Source organism: Semicossyphus pulcher, unplaced genomic scaffold (genome assembly GCF_022749685.1).
Source record: "Semicossyphus pulcher isolate SPU_LCO1_2020_fin unplaced genomic scaffold, fSemPul1.0.p SCAF_12, whole genome shotgun sequence".
NCBI classification, from domain to species: Eukaryota; Metazoa; Chordata; class Actinopteri; order Labriformes; family Labridae; genus Semicossyphus; species Semicossyphus pulcher.
The window spans coordinates 335,648-354,839 of record NW_027211626.1 but is presented as its reverse complement, the minus strand read 5'-3'; the positions used below and the strand labels follow the sequence as shown (position 1 = coordinate 354,839).

At 42.9% G+C, this 19,192-nt stretch overlaps 1 protein-coding gene across 3 annotated transcripts in view; it reads left to right on the top strand.

Moving 5' to 3' along the window:
* The first annotated feature begins 2,187 nt into the window (after positions 1 to 2,187).
* Positions 2,188 to 19,192, top strand: part of LOC138588290 (phosphofurin acidic cluster sorting protein 2) — a 45,973-nt gene continuing 28,968 nt past the window's right edge. For all 3 annotated transcript variants that reach the window (XM_069658319.1, XM_069658318.1, XM_069658317.1), the window contains exon 1: positions 2,188 to 2,467. In XM_069658319.1, the coding sequence (XP_069514420.1) occupies positions 2,262 to 2,467 (206 nt within the window). In that variant the 5' untranslated portion in view covers positions 2,188 to 2,261. The remainder of the gene's footprint in view (positions 2,468 to 19,192) is intronic.

Below are 19,192 nucleotides of genomic sequence, written 5' to 3'. Positions count from 1 at the left end.
TAACAACGCGCAGGCTAGTGTATGTAATGGTATGTTGTGGTAGTACTGTTTTGAATCACTAGATGGCGATGCACTCCATAACTTCTTTCATTAATCCTTTAACCACTCTGGTCAGTTTGTAGCAGGGGCAGAAGATGGGGCTAAAATGTTCAATAGAAAGAATTAAACACTTTAGATTCTTGTTGAAGAGAATAACTAAAAGGTCCTATAAGAACTCTGATAGATTATTTGACGTCTAACTTTAAGTTTTTTCAGTTGTATCTAATACACACTGAGTTTCCTGTAGGTATTAATAGGTGTTGTGTATATATAAATCCTCTTACCTTACTCTGTCATTAACATGCTGATAAATTCTACATGAACATACAGACATGCTGCATCTGTTACAGTCTGCAAGATTAAACACTGTCAGGTGAATGGAGTTTCCTGTGATTAAAGATTAGACTTCTACAACCACAGCAAGTTCTGCAGTCACAACTATATTTCACATGAGTTAATAACAAACAAAATGCTGAGCTCATTACAAAAGCTGCCTCTTTGGGAGCTGTGGTGAACGCAGACGGTTTAATGAAAGTCTAAAATCTATGAAGCAAACGTGAACGTGCAAACAGTCATGACTGGATGGGAGAGAATTTTAGCTTAGGTCAGACTTCTGATTGTGCAAAACACATGAACATTTCGCACATGAGGAAGTGCTTTTTCCTGCAGGCTGTCACACACGTTACCCAACCCTCCTGAGCGTGTCGAGTCAAGTCTGATTGGAGTCATTAGTCACAGTTACAGTCAGTGTGTTTCACAGCACCTGCATTATGAGAATGATGACAGAATCAAGAACCAGGTGTCCATATTTCATCACAAACTGATGACAAATTATGAATAATGTGGAGTTAAAACAAAAGCCAAAAGCACAGTGAAACTCTCTTTACATTAACGTTTGTTTTAAACATTGCAAATAAATGTTTTGTAACACATTCATGCACAAAAAAGGTGAGATAAAGACATTATCTACCGCAGGTATATCAGTGTTTCACTGCTTACATGTTGTCTGATATGCACCTATATAACTTATATTTTTATACATCAAAGGCGCAGAAATAATAGGTTATCTGTATTAGCTGGAGCAAAAAAAAATCCATATTATGCTCCCTAAAAAGCCACAGGAGAGTTTTATTTGAGGTCTTTTCTTTCTGTCTGACACACAGTATCTACTGCATATTTCCACCACTCTATGCTTACTGTAACTTCACACACGCAGGCCAGAAGAGAGAATTTCCAGCCACATTAGAAATAAATGCCAAAATAAAGCAGCAATGAATAAAAAATAGCAGCCTTTAACCACATGTGGTGAACATTTGTCTTTTTCTTTAGTTTTGTATCGACGGGCTACAGCTTCACCTGGGTTATAACTTTTTGTTCTTACAGGTCTAAATGGCAGATACAATGCGTGATAAAATGGTGATTCTATAAAGAACATGTTAAAAAAAATCCAGAAACATACATTTGGTAATAACATTAAGATATTATATCATAAAAATGTATAAAATATATGTGTCTGTACAGAGTTGCATCATTTTTTATTACGGATATTATTTAGTGTGTTATTTCTATAAGACAACTAGATAGTAGTATAGTTAGTGGGGACATATACTATTTTTAAATCATCTGGAAGAAATTAAAGATGAAGACCCTTGCATATTTAGTTCTAGCAACAAATAAGAGTATCACCAATCTATATACTACATATATCTAGTATTGTTTCTATGTTTATGTAAGGTTTATATACCAAACAAAAACTAAATCGTGGTTTTCTGGAATTTCTAAAGCTTAGAATGATTATATTAAATGATTTATGTTGTGCACACATAGCAATCATAGGTAGGAATACATCCAGAAGTGATATTAAATGAAGAGTTGAAAGAGAGATAAATGATCTGATCACTGAAAACAGACGAAATTCCCACTACTAGTCATTTTTCCTCTCATACGTATCTTAAATCTTTACATGTAAACATGTACACGGAGTACAGTATCATGTTTAGAGCCTGGTAAAGATGTCCCACCCTAGAAGCAGGGACGTGCTGCCCCCTTTTAGCAGAAACACGCCCCGCCCCGCCGAGCAGCATCTCCGGTCAGTGTAGAGGAGCAGACTCAGTGAAGAGGAGCAGGGAGTCTGGAGGAGCAGGAGCAGGCAGCAGAGTTCAGCGGCTCCCTCCCGCGTTCGTCCGACACTCAGCTAGAGCTGCTCCCCGGCGGTGGAGGTGATGATGGCGGCGGCTGTAGAAAGAGGAGGCGTTCGGGCCGCTTTCCTGAACCCGAGCAGCGGCGGCGGCGGAGGACCAGTACCGACAACCCTCCCGACCGGAGGGCTAGCCGGGGCTGTGGTGCTGGGCTCCGGCAGCATGCCCGTACCCATGAACCTCTTTGCAACCTGGGAGATAGACCGATCATCCCCCAGCTGCGTTCCGAGGTAACATTGACATAAAAACACCACAAACCACAGAGTTAAAAAAAAAAAATCACCATATCCTTAAAAATCTCACGCTAACGGTTGACTAACAACGCCCTGGTTGACTGTAACGTTAGAGACGAGCTGACACACATTTCAAAACAGTGCTGGGCTGCTGACTAGCAGCTAACTAGCAAGGTGGCTAATGCTAAAGCTACCTAGCTAGCAAATAGCACTGGTGTTCCAGTTCCTCTCATGTTTCGTGCTATTAGCAGTTTCCACTACATTATTTTTTAAAGATCCAAATTTACTGGGCTTAAATGATGAATGCAAAACTGTCTAATTTACAGGGAAATATCTAAGATGAGCTCTGAAAGTGTGAAATTGTTTTGCTGTGTTCAGTCTTATTCCGACCGTTATGATAACCAGCAGCCGTTAACAAAAGTTAAGCTAACTCATTTATCTGTCAGAAGCGTCGCTGCTGTTTATCTTCTGTTTGTTGCTACGTTGTTGAATCTTTGCAGTTTTTATATAGTATTTTGTCCATGTAGGCATGTGCTTGAACTGATTCACGGAATGTATGCCACCAAATAGCAACATAACTATCTATAAATACAGTGACATGGATGCCGTTCAGACATCATTTTCATCCTTTAGCAGCACTGTGGGTCTGGAGCTGTCTGGACTAATGGGCAGTTCAGCAGCTGGCTGGCTATTTCCATTGAGTTATTGCATAAGGAAGCCTCCAGGGCAATGTTTGCCATTTTCTGTAGATGTAGAAAACTTGATTTACCTTTGGGTATAACCCTAGACCTTTTTGACAAGTTATTAACACCAGTTAAGTTGTGCATGCTAAGTGTGGAGGTGTGAAAAATGTCTAAAGCACTTCGTCAGTTGAAATGATCATCTACAATAATAAGGTCATTGGGAAGTTTGGAAGATGCCCACTCTGTTGCTGCAGATTAAAAGAGAACTATTTGCTACAGAGGGAGGCTAAAGACACTAAACTCAATCAAGTAATGTTCAACTATTTGTTCAGATGCATAAATCAGCTGTAAACTCATCTAAATGGGTCTTGCAAGTTTTATTAAGATGCTGGATTACTGTGATTTGTCTCACCTCTGGCTCAGACAAAAATCTAATCAACCTAACTGTTGATTAGAGGCTGAGACATCAGTTTGTGTCAAAAGCAAACCAGATTGTTAAACTGTTACAGTATAATCTGCATAAAAACCAAAGTATAAGCAGGATATTTGTCATTTTAGATTGAACAGCAGCAGATCATCAGGTCATTGGAAGGTATAAAGGGCAGGAGGGAAGTCGGAGGATTTGCAAGCTTTGTAAGGACGGTGGTTTCGGGGTCATGTTAATGAAATGAAATGAAGTTAAATCCACGTAAATGAAGTTTTTATCTGTTGTTGACTGTGTTGTGTTTAAGTTTAAATACCTCTGCATAGCTCATCAGTGGCTAAATGAGGACACGCGTTCATAAGATCAGCACAAACACAGTCATTCAAAGTGTTGACAGAGCTGTTTGCACATTGACACAGTAAACTGCTTTGATTGTCACTGACATGTATGCAGATGTACTTAAAGCCATCTGCATTGTCTTGATGTTGTTCTGTTTATTTTGCAGTAACATCCAGTAACACTGTGCATTAGTATTCATCGGCAGGGAGCAGGCACTGCTGCCACCTGACCAGAAGCCTCTCGGGAGCTGTGGGCACATTAATCAGCTTTGACCTAGATCTGCTCCACTCTATGGGAGAGAAGTGGGCTTGCAAGGGGAGGGTTTCCTCCACAGTCGATGTGCGTGTGTGTGTTTGCTGGCTGCCTCTTTAAGCCTGCATGAGTCTGCATGTGTCGGTGGAGTCAGAGCTTTGTGGAAAACATTGATAATTTACAGCGAGTGATGCAGATCTTTCAAATCTCTATTAGATTATTATTTAGTTTTGTCTTTATTTGAACCAGCCTGAGAATTAATATTTGGATAAGTGAAAACATTTCTCCGTAATTCAACGTCCCGCTGCTCTTTTTATTGTCCTATTTCTGAAAACATGATTCCATTATTAAATTGTAGCTCCTGAAAGGTCGATTAGATTTGCTGACCTTAATCTCACAACTTCCTGGACAAAAACGATGAGATCATTCATGTTTGCCTGCGATGCCTTTGGAGCTCCTCTCGGACACAAAGATAAAACGGATGTACTCTGCACAAGGAACTACAAGTGTTGTCTGATATAACTGAGTTAGCATGCGTCCATTAAGTTAAAGGAATAGCGGCTAGCAGAAAAAGCAGGAAGCATGTCGGTGCTTTTCTGGAGCGTCCCATTCATGATGCGTTTATTTCCTACGTTCCTGCCTCTACAGTACATGCTTTCTTTTCATAGTGGACGACATACAAGTGTTAGGGTATTAAAGATGGATAAGAATGAGGAGGACTATGGATTATTAATAAGGCATAGAGTAAAGGGGTACCAGCTATTGGTCAGCTCAAACCGCAGTATGTGTGACAGTCTTTGTTGACTTTTGGTTCATTCGTCAGATCTAAGTTCTTCATCAAGTACAAGTTCTTGTAGGTAATGAAGAATGATGGAACTGCTCATTTTGGCTAAAAAATCTTTTTTGGTTTAACATGGCGGCCTGAAGTTGCGGAGCCAATTTGCTGAGACTATTTCTGCCTTCTGTGTTTTCAGACCACTTATCGTAGCCTGGTGTGAAAGGTCTTGCATGGAGCCCAGCCCACGGCCTGTTTTGGGGATCGTGCTTTGGCATTCTTTCAGGGGCTGGGCCATTTTGTCTGCAGCTGTTTGCTCCTCCACTAGCCTTAAGCTAATGTGGGTGTCCAGCTAAGTGGCTCAGTTTCTCATGAGGGCATGAGACTGTTAGCATTTTACAGTTTTTTATTGTGGTTTGCTACAACATGACACACACGTTTTTCATTATTAAAGCTGTATTTTAAAAATTGATCCCCCTAAGCGTGCAGCCCTGAAAGCCATGAAAATATTTTATTCACAACAGAAAATATGTTGTCATCTCCTAAAGGCCTCTCAGCATGGGGTCGTGGTTTCTAAAATCTTGCAGCATTGGGGACTTCCTAAAACCCCTTCTTGCCTGGTGCACAGGATCCAGCTGGAGCCATAGAAATATATATTATCCTTACCTTTACTCATGTTGTGTTTTAGTTCTTGTTATTATCACTCCACACATGTGCATGAACATACACTGCCTCGGCTCTCACGCTGCTGCAGCACCACACACCTAGAAGAATGGGAGTCTCGCCTCTTTTCTCTGCAGGCTGTGTGCAAATCAGAACAAATATAAACAGTGCAAATTGACTGTGCATACCCATATTAACATAATGCATGCAATATTACACCTTTCATAAAAACAGGAACTGATACCTGATTTCATTTGATTGCTGGCTCATTGCAAAGAGAATTTCATCAAGTGTAACAAACTCTAAAATAATTTGCCTACTCGAGCTTTCATGATCGCTTGTCAAAATGCAACCATAATCTGGCACAAACAATGTTATTGCTGTGTGTGATGCAGCATTTGACAGACAAGTGTTCCTCATCCGGCCTGTTGAAACAGTTGGAGAAGAGTCGTCTTTATTCCAGCACAGTCAGGCCTGTCAGTCTGTCACCCTCCACTTTTTAATAATAATACCATGTGGTATCAGCGTTTTATGTTCTTGTGTGTTAACCTTATTCTATAGTAATACAACCTTCTGTAGGGGGTTTGCTCAGAGAGGAAAGGGTTTATCTCGTCTTTTCCCCTTCTAGCCTCAACAAATACCTGACCGATGCTTTGGTACTGTTGCTGAATGAGGCTAAGAGATAAAGCTCTCAAGGTGACCCCTGAAAGACTCTTTAATACTGAGGATTAATTCAAGGATTTGTTTTAAATCTTGCATTTATACGACGCGTCAAACAGGCCGCTCCTTTACGTGCTCACCTTGAATGTGAAAAAGTATTTCTCCAGAAAACGAGTCGCTCTTCTTAAGGAGGAAGTTGAAAAGAAAATGCCCCAGTAAATATTATCTACACTTAGCTTAATTCCATGTTGATGGACTGGCTGGTTTCCATTGTAGTAGCAGTATCTCGATGTCTGAAACTTCTAAACTTCACTGAACCTGCTTTAAAACAGCGGCTCTATTTCCACCGGCATTTTTTCCCTTTTGCGGCAAACATGTAGGAATATAATCCCCATACCCTGTAAATGTGATTACACATAAACTTTGATGAAACTCTCCCTTTTGTCAACACAGCAAGAACAGTGAGCCTTAATGACCCTGCTCCGGAATCCAAATGTCTGTCCGTCTCTGTGGAAAGGCAGCCATTTGTTGAGGGAGCGATGTGGTGTTTGCAGGAATGACACTAATGCAGAGGTCAACATGGTGCTATGTTTATCTGCTAACGATAAAGAATGTGTGGCATCATGCGAGGGAAATCTTCCTACCAAGTTAAAAGATCTTTGACAACTTGGGTTCAAAAGTTGTGACCTTTAAACTCTAACTTTAGCCGAGCAATTGTGTATGTTTGCCACACGGGTTCCCTAATTTCCTAACTGGAAGGGACGTTGTCATGATTGTCATCTGTTACCAGTTTACAGCTTTTCAAAATAAAACGTGTTTGGGGTCAGTGAACAAAAAGGTTTGCAAGAGCTGGAAACATTTTTGCGTGACATTTTCAGCCCTTAATATTTTGTCTTCAGATTTGCGTTTGTCTTTTAAGTTTGTGGGCTCAGAGAGGTGAAGAGATCTTACAGGTTCCCCTTCCAGCGACAAAGATCTTCCCTCTTTTCCTGTGACGTCCATCTCGGCTGAGCAGAACATCCTTCTCTCTGGCTGTTTGATTCATGCGAGTCCCAAGACGACCTCAGTCTCTCGTGAGTGGCAGGGTCTTATCTCTTTGTGATTGAGTGTAGTCTGCAGGCCCTGGTAAGATATTTGTTTCTTCTAGCCCAGTTCTGTGTTGTCTACCTAATAGATGTTTGCTTTGCATGTACTAAAACAAACGCAGGCCGAGCAGGAGCAGCATTATTTGTCTTCTTTGTTCTAGGTCAGTGGAGATGAGCCCATCAGCTCTGAGTCTTTACATATCTCTCATGCTGTGATGCACACAGCCATTTATTATATCCTGAAGTTCGTTAGCGTGCGATCTCCAGCATCATCCCTGGCCTTAATCTCTTTGATTCATTGTCTCATTCTCTGCATGTTCACTTTAAACCTAAGATGAAACCTTTTAATCAGGATATAAACAAAGGAGTCTGTCTGTCTGATAGTATGAGCTTACTTTCCCCTTTAACCCCCTCGATAACCCCTCCATCTCAAGGCTGAGATATTGTTTCTCCCAGCGGGGGAGCTGCAGTAATCTGATTTCATAACAGGAAAAGAAGAGCTAGTAATCTGAAGCCGCACACAAACACTGTCTGCCTAATCCTCGGCTTCCTTTTGCAATCGTGCACGAGGCCCACCAGCCGTCTCGGTGCCCTTCAGGATGGTGACACAGCAGCAGTGTCGGTCTGCGTCATGTTTACAGCCAGACAGAACCGACGTCTGAGGCACAGAAAGGGCACCGTTACTGTGATGTCAGAGTCAAACAGCTGCTCAGGCTCCAGGACCTCCTCATGTTTTGACAGGTTGTAATGCTGGATTATAGTTTGGTGGCTGTACAACAATAATTCAGTTGCTGTCTCTTAATTGACTGAAAAATGATAGTAGACAAACAAATGTGCACCATTGCCGATAATTCCACTTAAAGAGATTCTTTGTGAGAATATACTCAAAGGTTTTTTTTAAGATTATTTTTTGGGGCCTTTTTGCCTCTATTACAGAGGACAGCAGAAGAGAGAGAGGAAACGTGGGGATGAGAGAGTGGGGGAAGACATGCACCAAATGATCGGCAGACCGGGAGTCAAACCCGCGCTCAGTGCAACGAGGACTGTATCCTCTACATGGAGCGCCCGCTGCACCAACTGAGCCAAACCAAGGCCCCGTACTCTATTATAGGTTTTTGCATGCAATAATACTTAATCATTGGTATGGCGCCTCCACTCTTAACGCAGCTCCATGCTCCGCCATGCTGTTCACACTCTCTGCTAACAGTAGACCAATCAGCACCTTCTCTCCCCTCTTCTTCACGCTCACTCCCACTGCCTAAAGTGTGTCAAAATGCTCTCGGTTTCCTTCCCTGTCTTCCTGAAGGAGGAGGAATTTCCTTGGGAAGCGTTTCACATTCCTGACAACCAGAGAGTTTCTGGTGCAGCCGAAAAACCAGCCTTCAGTCCCCACACCAACAACCTGTTCTGTTTGGGGGGGGGGGGGCACTGGAGCTGTGGATTGCAGCCTGCTGAAAGGTTTTTGCTGAACTGGCCCAGCTGAATGTTGAATTCCTCCCTAAAGGAAAGAGAGGTTTGTTTCCCCCTGCCTGGACCTCAGATTGTGAGAAAGGCCAGATTCTTGTGTGGGTGGATACGGGGTCTCTGCGAGCGAAGAGATCCAACTTCCTGATCCAACAAGTGAGGCGGGACAGTGTCCTCTGACACAGGGAGGATCCTGTCAAAATAAGCACTTTGGGGACAATGACTCTCAACTCGTGTTTCTCTCCTGTTCTGTTCTTCTTATTTCCCACCTCTCCCATTCAGGCATTTCCTGAGCTGCATGTGCCAGCAGCAACACAGAGAGCATTATTTCACACACTGGAGGAATCCGAACACATGAGCGACAGTTTGGACACATGACGCGTTAACAAAGTCTCCTGTAAACAGGTTAATGCGTGGTTTAGAGAAAGTTAGGAGTGCTGGATTTATCACTGACAACATTATCTCTCATCTCACTGCTATGTTGCTCATAAACCCAGTGGAAAGCTGCGTTTGTCTCCAGAGACAAACACCGACACAGAGCTCTGTATTAACGAGTGCCCACTTGTCTACTCAGATCAGGAGTCTGAACTGTCTGGAGTCCTCGTTCTGTGCAGGTGCCTCTGCTCTGCTGGCAAACACTGTGAGTGTGCAAAAACTACTCCCAGCTCTAAACTAAAATACAGTCCAGTCCATCTGGTCAAGGACGAGGCCCTGGGGCGGGGATGTGCCCAACACGTGAAGTGTTTTCAGACCAAATGTGGGATTTCTTCAGATGTCTGTTTTAGTGGTTAGATGTTCAGCATGTTTACAGGCAGCTACATCACAGGTTCTGTATGACAGCTGATCCCTGCTCTGCTGATGCTCCTTTCTTGTAGATTCATCAGGAAATTAAAAAGGTTTTTCTTCTGTATCAAGCAGCAAAACATCAGCAGCATTTCATGTTTCAGTTGATTTGCTTGTAATTGCTCTTTCTGCAACGTTAGTATTCAACATGAGGGGGTTTCCAAAGCTGTGATCACTGAAGGGGCAGGTCAGACAGCCAACAAGTGTGTTTCTGTCCAACATGCCACAAGAGGACTTTGGATGATTAAAAATCATGAGATTCATAGCTGGAATTATTAGGTTATGCTGACTGACTGTTGAACTGTTTGGCTGTTGGACATTTGCTGGTCTTTTTAAACCAATGCATTGCATTATGTTCTTTGCATCTTACTGTCTGTATCAATAGAAACGATCCTGCTTCCTGTCTGCCCTAATTAATATATCGCGTCTCTGTAGGTGTCAGTCTTGGTGCTTCTTTGCAGGTAACGGTTTATAGCCACGTGTTTTTTTTTTGTCTCACCTTTCAATTTCCGCTCTCCTTGGCATCCCTGATGTAAAAATGTTTACAGCATGGATGCAGAGAAAAGCAACGTCTGCACAGAAACTCTGCAGTAACCTGAGCTCGGACACATTCAGCACATTAGTCATTGTGACAAATAAGGGGGGGGGGGTCAGAAAGCACCTTTGGGCTGCAGTTGTTCAATTTAAGCAATAGTGCCAAACAGGATGCTCTCGTGCACCAGTTGTTGTCTCAGCAGCATCGAGGATTCTGCCTCAATAGAGACATTGCAACGCATCGTTTCTGTTTCACGGTTTTAAGACATAAAGCAGAATCCTGCTCAGGCTGAATATCCTACATGTATAGATTCCCAATTCCCTTGGCAGTGACGGCTGCTAGAGTTAAAGGGCAGACTTAATCCTGTCTCGGGCTTATCAGGGGCACCATATGGCCGTATGAAATATGTAAACTCAAATCCTTTTGATGAATGTCAGCATTGTGTAATGTAACTCAAAGGGCAGCACCTTCTTGTGCTCAGAGCCACACGTTCTAACAACGTCAGCAGGATTAGATTTTGTCTTTGCTGGCTCTTTCAGTTTTGTCTTTTCGATCACATTTGAGCCGAAGATGTGATTGTGATGTTTTAAAGCTCCTCCGGTGTAAGGCAGGCTTTCCCCAACATCCTTTTCATGCAGTTTTTTCTCTGTACAATCGAGTCCATTCATCGGGGCTTTGTAAGAGGAAACGTCTCCAGTGATACGTGAAAAGCACTACATAAGCTCTGCAAGCTATAAATACTTTCTCTGACATACATGCATCTATGTATTCATGCTGTTTTGCAGTTCATAATATTTCCTTGTGAGCACGGCTGCATCATAATGGCTAAAATGGTAATAACAGTAATTGTGCTCAGTATTGAGCAGAGGTGTCATTACGTGTCATTGTTATTCATCACCTCTGCTCTGCACTTTCTAAATGAACAGGAAGGTGGTTCACATTAACGCTGTGTCTAGACTTTATAACCCTATAAATAATCTGCCATGTGTCATTTTTAAAACAGTCCTGGGTCCTTTACTTTGAACTTTTCCTTTCTGCTGTCAAGGTGTTTGAATGGTCGCGGTCAGCAGGCGAGACAGAGGGATTGTTTTAAACAAGGCTTTGCTCCTGAGCTGTAAATCCGAGCAGCAGACTGCAGGCACAGAGACGTTGCTGCCTGGCAGACCGTCCACCTTAATAGGATTTAATAGCTCAGTCATAACCTTGTCAGAGGCTGTGACTCTCACAGGATTCACCTGTATCTGTTAGACTGTTACCATAAACTCTTTATGAAGTCGTTGGATTCAGCTGGCGTGATCGGGAAGACCTTCTCTATTAAGAGGATGTACTGTCTGGAGGTTACAGTAGGAGGATAATCTCATTGATATGCCTGCTGGGGAGGTATCCTCTGTTATGATGTGCTGCAGCTGATGTAGTCGAGGTGTCTGACTATAAACATGCCATATCTGCTCTGATCGCGGCTCGCACGGCCGCTACAAACACGGGCCTCCTGACCTCATCACTCTGTGTTCAGAGCTGAACAAAGGAGCTGTTAGCTCTGCAGAAACTGCAACAAAGGACGACAGCCATGAGCTGAAAGAGAGACTTCATGTCTTTTCTGGTCTCTTGCAGGACGTTTTCTGTCAGTACACAGATGCCAAGTATCTATATCTTTTGTAGCTGTTAATATTACGGTACGGTAATATTGCACAAACAAATGTTTTTGCTTCTACAATGTAAAAATAAGTTGCATATTCTTGTGTAAGATTCTGCTGAGATTGTTTAACTAAGGTCAGCAGCAGTTGGCTGAAACATGTATGGATATAATTTCAGTTTAGCTCATAGTACAGTAGGTCAACACGTTTGCATTCAGTTGAGTGGGACTAGTTGTTGGTCTCGTTGTCGGCCTTACAGTACTTTATTTACTCAGATAAATCCGATGATCCTGGGGTTTTAAAACGCTAATAAAATCCAATATATTGCAATATATCACATAGTAATATTCGACCTATCCAATCGCAATAATATTGCGTCGTGGCTTAAGTATTGTGACAGTGATGTGAAGCAGCTGACAGATCTCTGAGGTTTGAACGCAGCATTGTGTTGCACATTTATTTTTTATCAAAGATGCTGAAGAGTTGAAAAATAAGCCAACAGCAGTCTGAAGAACCTCCGTGGGAGCTGCTGAGAGACGATGACTGTGTGCTCTGTGATTGCTGACTCACTACTCCTGTCACCGCCTCCCCAGGTTGTGTTATCACTTGTGTATTACCTTAAAGACTACTTTGTGTGTTTCTGTGGCTCAGTGCCAGGAGAACTGGGAGAAGCTATTTTTCACAGCGTGCGTTTGACTTGATGATTAAATATGAAGACGGCTTCATCCCTTTCTTGTGTTTCCTTTGCGTTCGTGCCTGACCCTCAGACCAGCCCTTCTCTTCTGCCCCGTATTTCTCAATAAGACACAACTTGCCAGCACGCCCTCCGTTACCAGAGAAAAGCCTTTGAAGGATTTTTCTACACCGCCCACTCAACAAGAGCGTACTGGTCAAACCTCTGATTCACTCTCCACAGACTTAAATCTTTTTGAGAGAAAGCATTAGCTTAAATCAGCAAAATGAAAATACAATCTGGCACGGAGCTTTAACGCAGCAGCTCCGCGTAGCATTACATAAAAAGTTGCTGGTAATCCCGACAACTGTCGGATTCAGAACATACACAGAGTATTATGACAGATCCGAGAGCAGCGATTACACCCTCTTTACTCTCATTCTGGGAAATAACCTGTTCATCTAATATATTTTTCCTTTCCATAATATTCACCTCAGGTGGTTTCATACCTGCCTGATGATGACTGTCCTCCCATCCGGCTGCTCCGTTGCAGCAGATTTTTTGTAAAGACTTGCTGGGATGTTGGGATGCTGCATCCTCAATTCTGGGAGTCAGACAGAAAATGTTCCTACAATATTCATTTAAAAGTCTTGTAAAGATAATTCCCAATATTTAACAATTTCCTCCTCCTGGCCTTTTTTGAAGTCATGATTGGGCTTCAACACACGTAAGCGCCGTTTTCCAACATTCTTTATGATATAATTCATTGTAATAAAACGTAGTAGTTTCAGCTTGTCCGCCTGGATTCCCTTGTGTGCTCCAGTTTCCGCCAACAATCCGAATATTATATGCAGGATTGTGTGTGTGATGTTTGACAGGGAAGTTGTGCATTCAGACAGCTTGGCTAAAGGATGGCTGCAGGAACACAACAAGCATACAAATGTGGAAGCTCTTTTTAGTGCATGCAGGAAATTCCAATAAGAAGCTCCGACCTACCGTGCTGATTAGCTACAGGACAAATGTTTCATTAAATGTTAAAACTACTGTAAATGGGGCAATAAAGGAATCCCGAGACACTGACGGTAAGTTAGGACGCGGTCCGCTCTGTTCTGCATGCAGGACCAAACCGTTCACAGACAGTGTTTGGTGCACAAACGATTTAAGCCTGTGTCTACACAACATTGCATGGTCTCTGTTTAACTTAATCACATGACGTCTGTCCAGGCTTAAGCTGCCGTCCCATTACAAAATATTTTGTATTGTCTGTAGATTATTGAGTGCACAACATCTGTTCTTCTGCTTCGTGAGAATCAGTGTTCCTTGTTAGAACTACAGGAGATTAAACGACATGTTGGAAGTACTGTGTTCATATCAAAAAGTCCACACGGACTCGAGACTCAGAACTGGGGCTTTAAAACCTCACTGGCACATCAGGAGCCATCTTCTAAAGGTCACTCTCTAATCCAAAGGTTTGAGTTCAGACTCTGTGATTCTTGTTGCGTTGGTGACTAATACGTTTCTTTCCCTCACACATAAAGTAAACAGTTACAGAAATCAGGCTTTGCCAAATTAAAAGCTTCCTCTTGTTCTCTTTGTGTGGCCTCTTCCTCCTCGTTCACTGTGGCCTTCAGAAGATTTCATTCAGGGAATTAAAGCCCAAACAGCATATGGCCATCTGGCACACATAACCAGATATTTGGGGGCTAAACTAGCTTTAGCATTCAAGCCTAAGTGCAGGCTAAGCTCCTATCGCACATCCTGCTGTGTGAACTTGTTAAAACTGATCAATCGGTCTCACACATTTGCTTTCTTCACTTTTAAAATTAATATAGTCGCCTTCAAATGACCTACAGTTATTCTCCTTATTACTCCTGTGTTTGTGTTGCAGCTGTGCTTTGCAGACTTCTTTGCTTTTCCATCTTTGCCTGAAAACATTGAACTGAATGTGAAAGGATTAATTTATTCAGGAACATTTACGTGGGTGGTGTGGGTATGGATTTAAACATGTAGGGCCGTTTCATGCCAGTTGCATTTGATTGAAAGGCTATAAATAAATAAAATATAAAGATAAAGGAAATAAAGTTGGATTATTGTTGCCTGAGCTAATCTCGCCCGCTCCCAGGGATGCCCTCACAGCGACGTGTTCGCCTGTTTTTCTTGTAGGAGAATAAAAAATTCAGAAGTAACTCGGAGTCTCGCACTTCCTTTATTTGGACTGAATTATACAACTCGACATGAACAAATAATGGAGTTATGAAAGGACAAAGTGCTGCTGGAGAGAAAAGCTTTTTCTGTCTGTCCCCACACATACAAGCAACTTCCATACACTGCTTCCTTAAGAGATCCTGCAGAGCATTATGTTCAGGCATGCTTTATTCAAAGACTGTTAGAGAATACGAGGACGAGTCGATGGAAAGCACTAACAGCATGACTTAAAGCCTTTTTTTCTGGCTTGGAAGCCTCCCAGCACATACCGAACACAGACAGTGACTTTTTCATTCAGCCCTCTGTTACATCACTCTTCCTCCATCCTCCACTTCCCCCTGCTTTGTGCCTCTGACAATCACTGTGCAGTGATCCGAGGGCATGGAGCCGGCAAAACATCAACGGGAATGCTGAGCGGGGGAAAATAATTACAAAAGTGAGTTTTGTTTAGGCAGCATATCGTTCAGTTCGGAGGGTTCGACGGGCTCTCTCTCGGTGCTTTTCTCGTCCTACAGGGCCGAGGTCTGTGGCTGCGTCGTAAACTTCGTCCTGGCCCTGTAAATGTTCAGGTATTTTTAGTAAGAGGAAGATAAGAAGAGTTAAACTGCTACTAATGCTTCAGACGTTTCAAGTGAGGCAAATGAGAGCACTGTAAAACATGACACTGAATCTTAACATTGGGCTGTTTTACTCTTGAAACTAGCTGCTGTATCTTTGTAAGGTCTTAAACTGTGGAGTGTTTCCATCACATGGGAGGGGAGATGCTGCTCTCACTGAAGTGCTTCAAAAATAGCAGAGAGGTTCCGACTCTGAGCTCTGAAGGATGTTGCTGTAGAGGATTTGTGTTGTTTGTTGACACCGGCCCCGACAAGAACGGGGTTGAACGGGGAAAGTACTTGTTAAACGGAGTAGCTCGACGTTTTAAAAGGAAGAGGAAAGACTTGAGTGTAAGTTGTCTCTTTTTGTTCATGAAAACAAGAAGCCAACAGTGGGAAAACTCTGGTCTCAATGTTCTCGCCTTAAACTTGAGTTACATTTCCTTCATCTGCTTCCAGTCACATCTTCTTAAATCTGATACTGCAGCTGTGTTTGGGGAGTCCATTTCAGATGTGGGTTTCCATTTTTTAAATACCTCCTGATGTCAGGGTAATATAAACTACATCCGCTCGTCACATAAGAGTCTCCAGACAGACGTATCACTTTACCAAAGAGCCAAATTCAAAGCAGGGAGTGTCTGAAGCTTGGTGTCAGGCCAGAGGTTCTCTGTGAGACCTGACTCCTGAGGAACCTGCATGAGGCCCTGTGAGTGTGTTAAAGAAAGCCGGCCTGACTCAGGGGAGGCCGAGGTCACAGAGGGGCTAACAAAAAGGATTATCCGCTGTGCGCAATGTGTGTGTCCCTGGGCTCTGCTCCCTGACTTCTTCCCCGCTGTCCACCTTTAATCCGCCTCCCACAATTGATTTGATTTCCTCTGATGTTCCAGCATCGCTTCAATTCAGGTGGGCCAAGTTATTTAGTCTGCACTGAGGGGAGAGGGAGGCTCAGTACAGACATGGAAACACGTCCGTCACCCGTAGACTGTATAAATAGTGCACATAGCCGCAGTGACGTCATCCGTTGGTCTGTCAAATGCTAAGTTATTAAAGCTATACAGTCTGTGCCCGTGGCTAATTCATTAGCTGATGAATAAGCTAGTTAACCATCGTGTTAGCTGACCGGTAGCTGACCTGAGTTGTTTAATTATCAGTCTAAAGAAGCTCACAGAGCTCCTGGGACTCTCACTGCTCGCTCGCCCACGTCTCTGCAGGGAAAGTGAGCAGCAGGTGAGCTCAGTGTGCTGCTGCTCGATGTTTCCTGTTCATCTGTAAAACACTGTCTGATATGTAGGTGTTGCACACTTTTATCAGTAAATCTAAAGAGCTTCATTCTCATGTGATGAAGTGTTAAACTCCTTCACTGTGACTGTGGAAGCGCTTCATGTTTGTTGCTTTCCCCTCTGAAGTCTTGTTATTGCTGTGGAGAAAATGGATGAAGCGGCAGAGATAAGATAATGCGCCGTGCCGTATAACCCTCAATCACAGGCCTCTTATCTGAAGCCAAATATTTGACCGCAGCTGTTTGAGTGAGCTGCTGATAAGTTGTTTTGTTTGTCCAGGACTGATAAACGTGAAAGGATTCGAGCTCAGCCGCAGACGGACATTTTTCATTACACCGTGATTCAACAGCAGCTCTTAATTCTTTCTTTATGGACCACCACATTATAATAACAGCATGTTTAATGTTTTACACAGTATTCAACGACGTGGCAGTATAAGGTACAGCTTTTAATGCTGTGCACACCTGCCACCTGTCTCACAGGGTGTGTGTTTCCCTGTTTCTTTTCTCTTCAGTCTCTGTCTCAACCTTTGTCCTCACACTAAACGAAGCATTTTCAGCCGCCTCACTTCTGATGTCCTGAGTAATATGAGCACGTCTCTGTGTGTATAATCTCAAAGAGGGAAATGGCCTTGTAATCTAATGGCCTCGCTTTGCTTTAAAAACCGTAAAGGTCAACAGTTAGTGACGGTACAGTGAGTGACTTGGACGCACTAATGGGCTTAGATGGAGCAGCACTACTCATGCAGCTGTGAGTGATGCCATGTAGGCTAAACCTATTAGCTGCAGAGTGCTCAGGCACCGAGCGGGCAGCGTTCACCAGAGCAGTCGATAACTGTTCGTTTTGACACGTCGTACATCGCTCACAGTGCTTTTGTACGAGCATGTCAGTGATGGAAGATGTCGCCTAGAAAAAGATTTGCATGTTAACTGTGATGAGCCTGCAGCAGGACCTGATGCTGATTACTGCCAGGCCTCAGTGTTGACTTCTAGCTGTGACACAACTTGAAGCTAACATCATAATTCCCTTCGTCATGCTGAAGGTTAAAGTGAGCAGAGTGAAGACGGGACTGTTCCAGAACGTTCTTTATTTGACCTTAAATGATCGGTAACAACATGAAAGCAACCCTTTGAAGACGACACAGCGCTGATGATTGGTCAGTTGAGAACATAATAAACAACGCATAAATAAAGAGCTAAATACCAAAATGACATGTACTTATATACGAGTTAATTTAGAATATGTACTGGAGAATATGTTTGGAGTTTCTCTAGCAGACCCATCAGCTTCATCAGGCCCATCCATAGACTCCATAACCAGTCCGCTGTGGTGCCTGTGAGGATCAATAGTCCGTCCACAGCAGTGATGACCCGATCAGAGCCGCTTGGCAGGCTGTGCGTCGACTTAACCAGCTCGAGCAGTGAAACTGAACGAGGGATTTCCCCCCTGCGTTCTTATCAGCTGAGGAACAGACTGAAAGTATATCACTTATCTTTTCTTTCCTCCGCCAGTGTTACAGAAATGTTGAGCTGCAGACGGCTGTATAGATTCTCCACCCACCCGCTCCTCTTTATGGATTGATAACGCTGCTGTGTTTTGGTCCTGTTTGGCACAGCGAGGCAGGCAGTGATCCCCCCCAGGCTCTCTGTGGGAATATGGGAATGACATGGTTTATATTGAGGATTAATGCATCTTTCGAGGGGCTTCTGCAGACATCTATTTTCATCTCGAGTGGGTGCCAGTGTCTGCTGAGTGGAGGGGGGCCAAACCACAAAAACAGCCCCCCCTCTATGTTCACAAACACAGTTTGTTCATCCTGACAGGCCATTCTGAGTTCTCCTTGACCCAGTGTGTGCATCTGTAGGGCCGGATTGATCTGATGTAAGCCTGAAGGTTTATTATTTAAAGATGAGATGAGTTTCACATGCACTAAAGTTATATATCACACATTTTAAGTCTTTTTTTTTTTTTATTTAAAATGATTAAAACCAGTAAAAACACTAAACAGAGCAGTGTTAATATCCGTGTGCTACCGCTAGCATTAGCTCAGCTTGTTCACACCAGCATCCCTTCAGTGTTCATTCTTCACAAGGTTTGTAAAGGAAGCTAAATTACCCACAGAGGTCTCCTCCTGTCTGAAACTCGCAGGTAAAAACACTTCATAAAGCAGCTCCACCTTTAAATTCTCTTTTCAACAGATAAAGGACCGAAGAAGGAGCTGCTTGTTTTGGGTTCGATTCCTTCAGTTTTCACTGTTCAAGTAATTTTTGATGGCAGCTGAATCATTGGCAGAGGTCTCCCTCTCTTTTGCACACAGAAGAGGTCATTATAATAAAGCTGTTTAAATGCTCTTCAGCAGACACAGGATGTCTGGTGGGCTGCCACATACGTCCATATAACTGACATAATGTTGCAGTTTTTTTTATGCAATTATTTCCTCATCTTTGGAGGATAACAGAAGTTCACTTTTGTTCCCCTTGGTTGCACTTTTTGAGTTATTATTTTGCAGAAGACTTTAACAACCTGCAGCTCAAACGATGCTTTGCAGTTAGAAATGGACTCGTACTTCATGTGCATGTAGAAAACATCTTTCTGCTGTGTGATCGGCTGT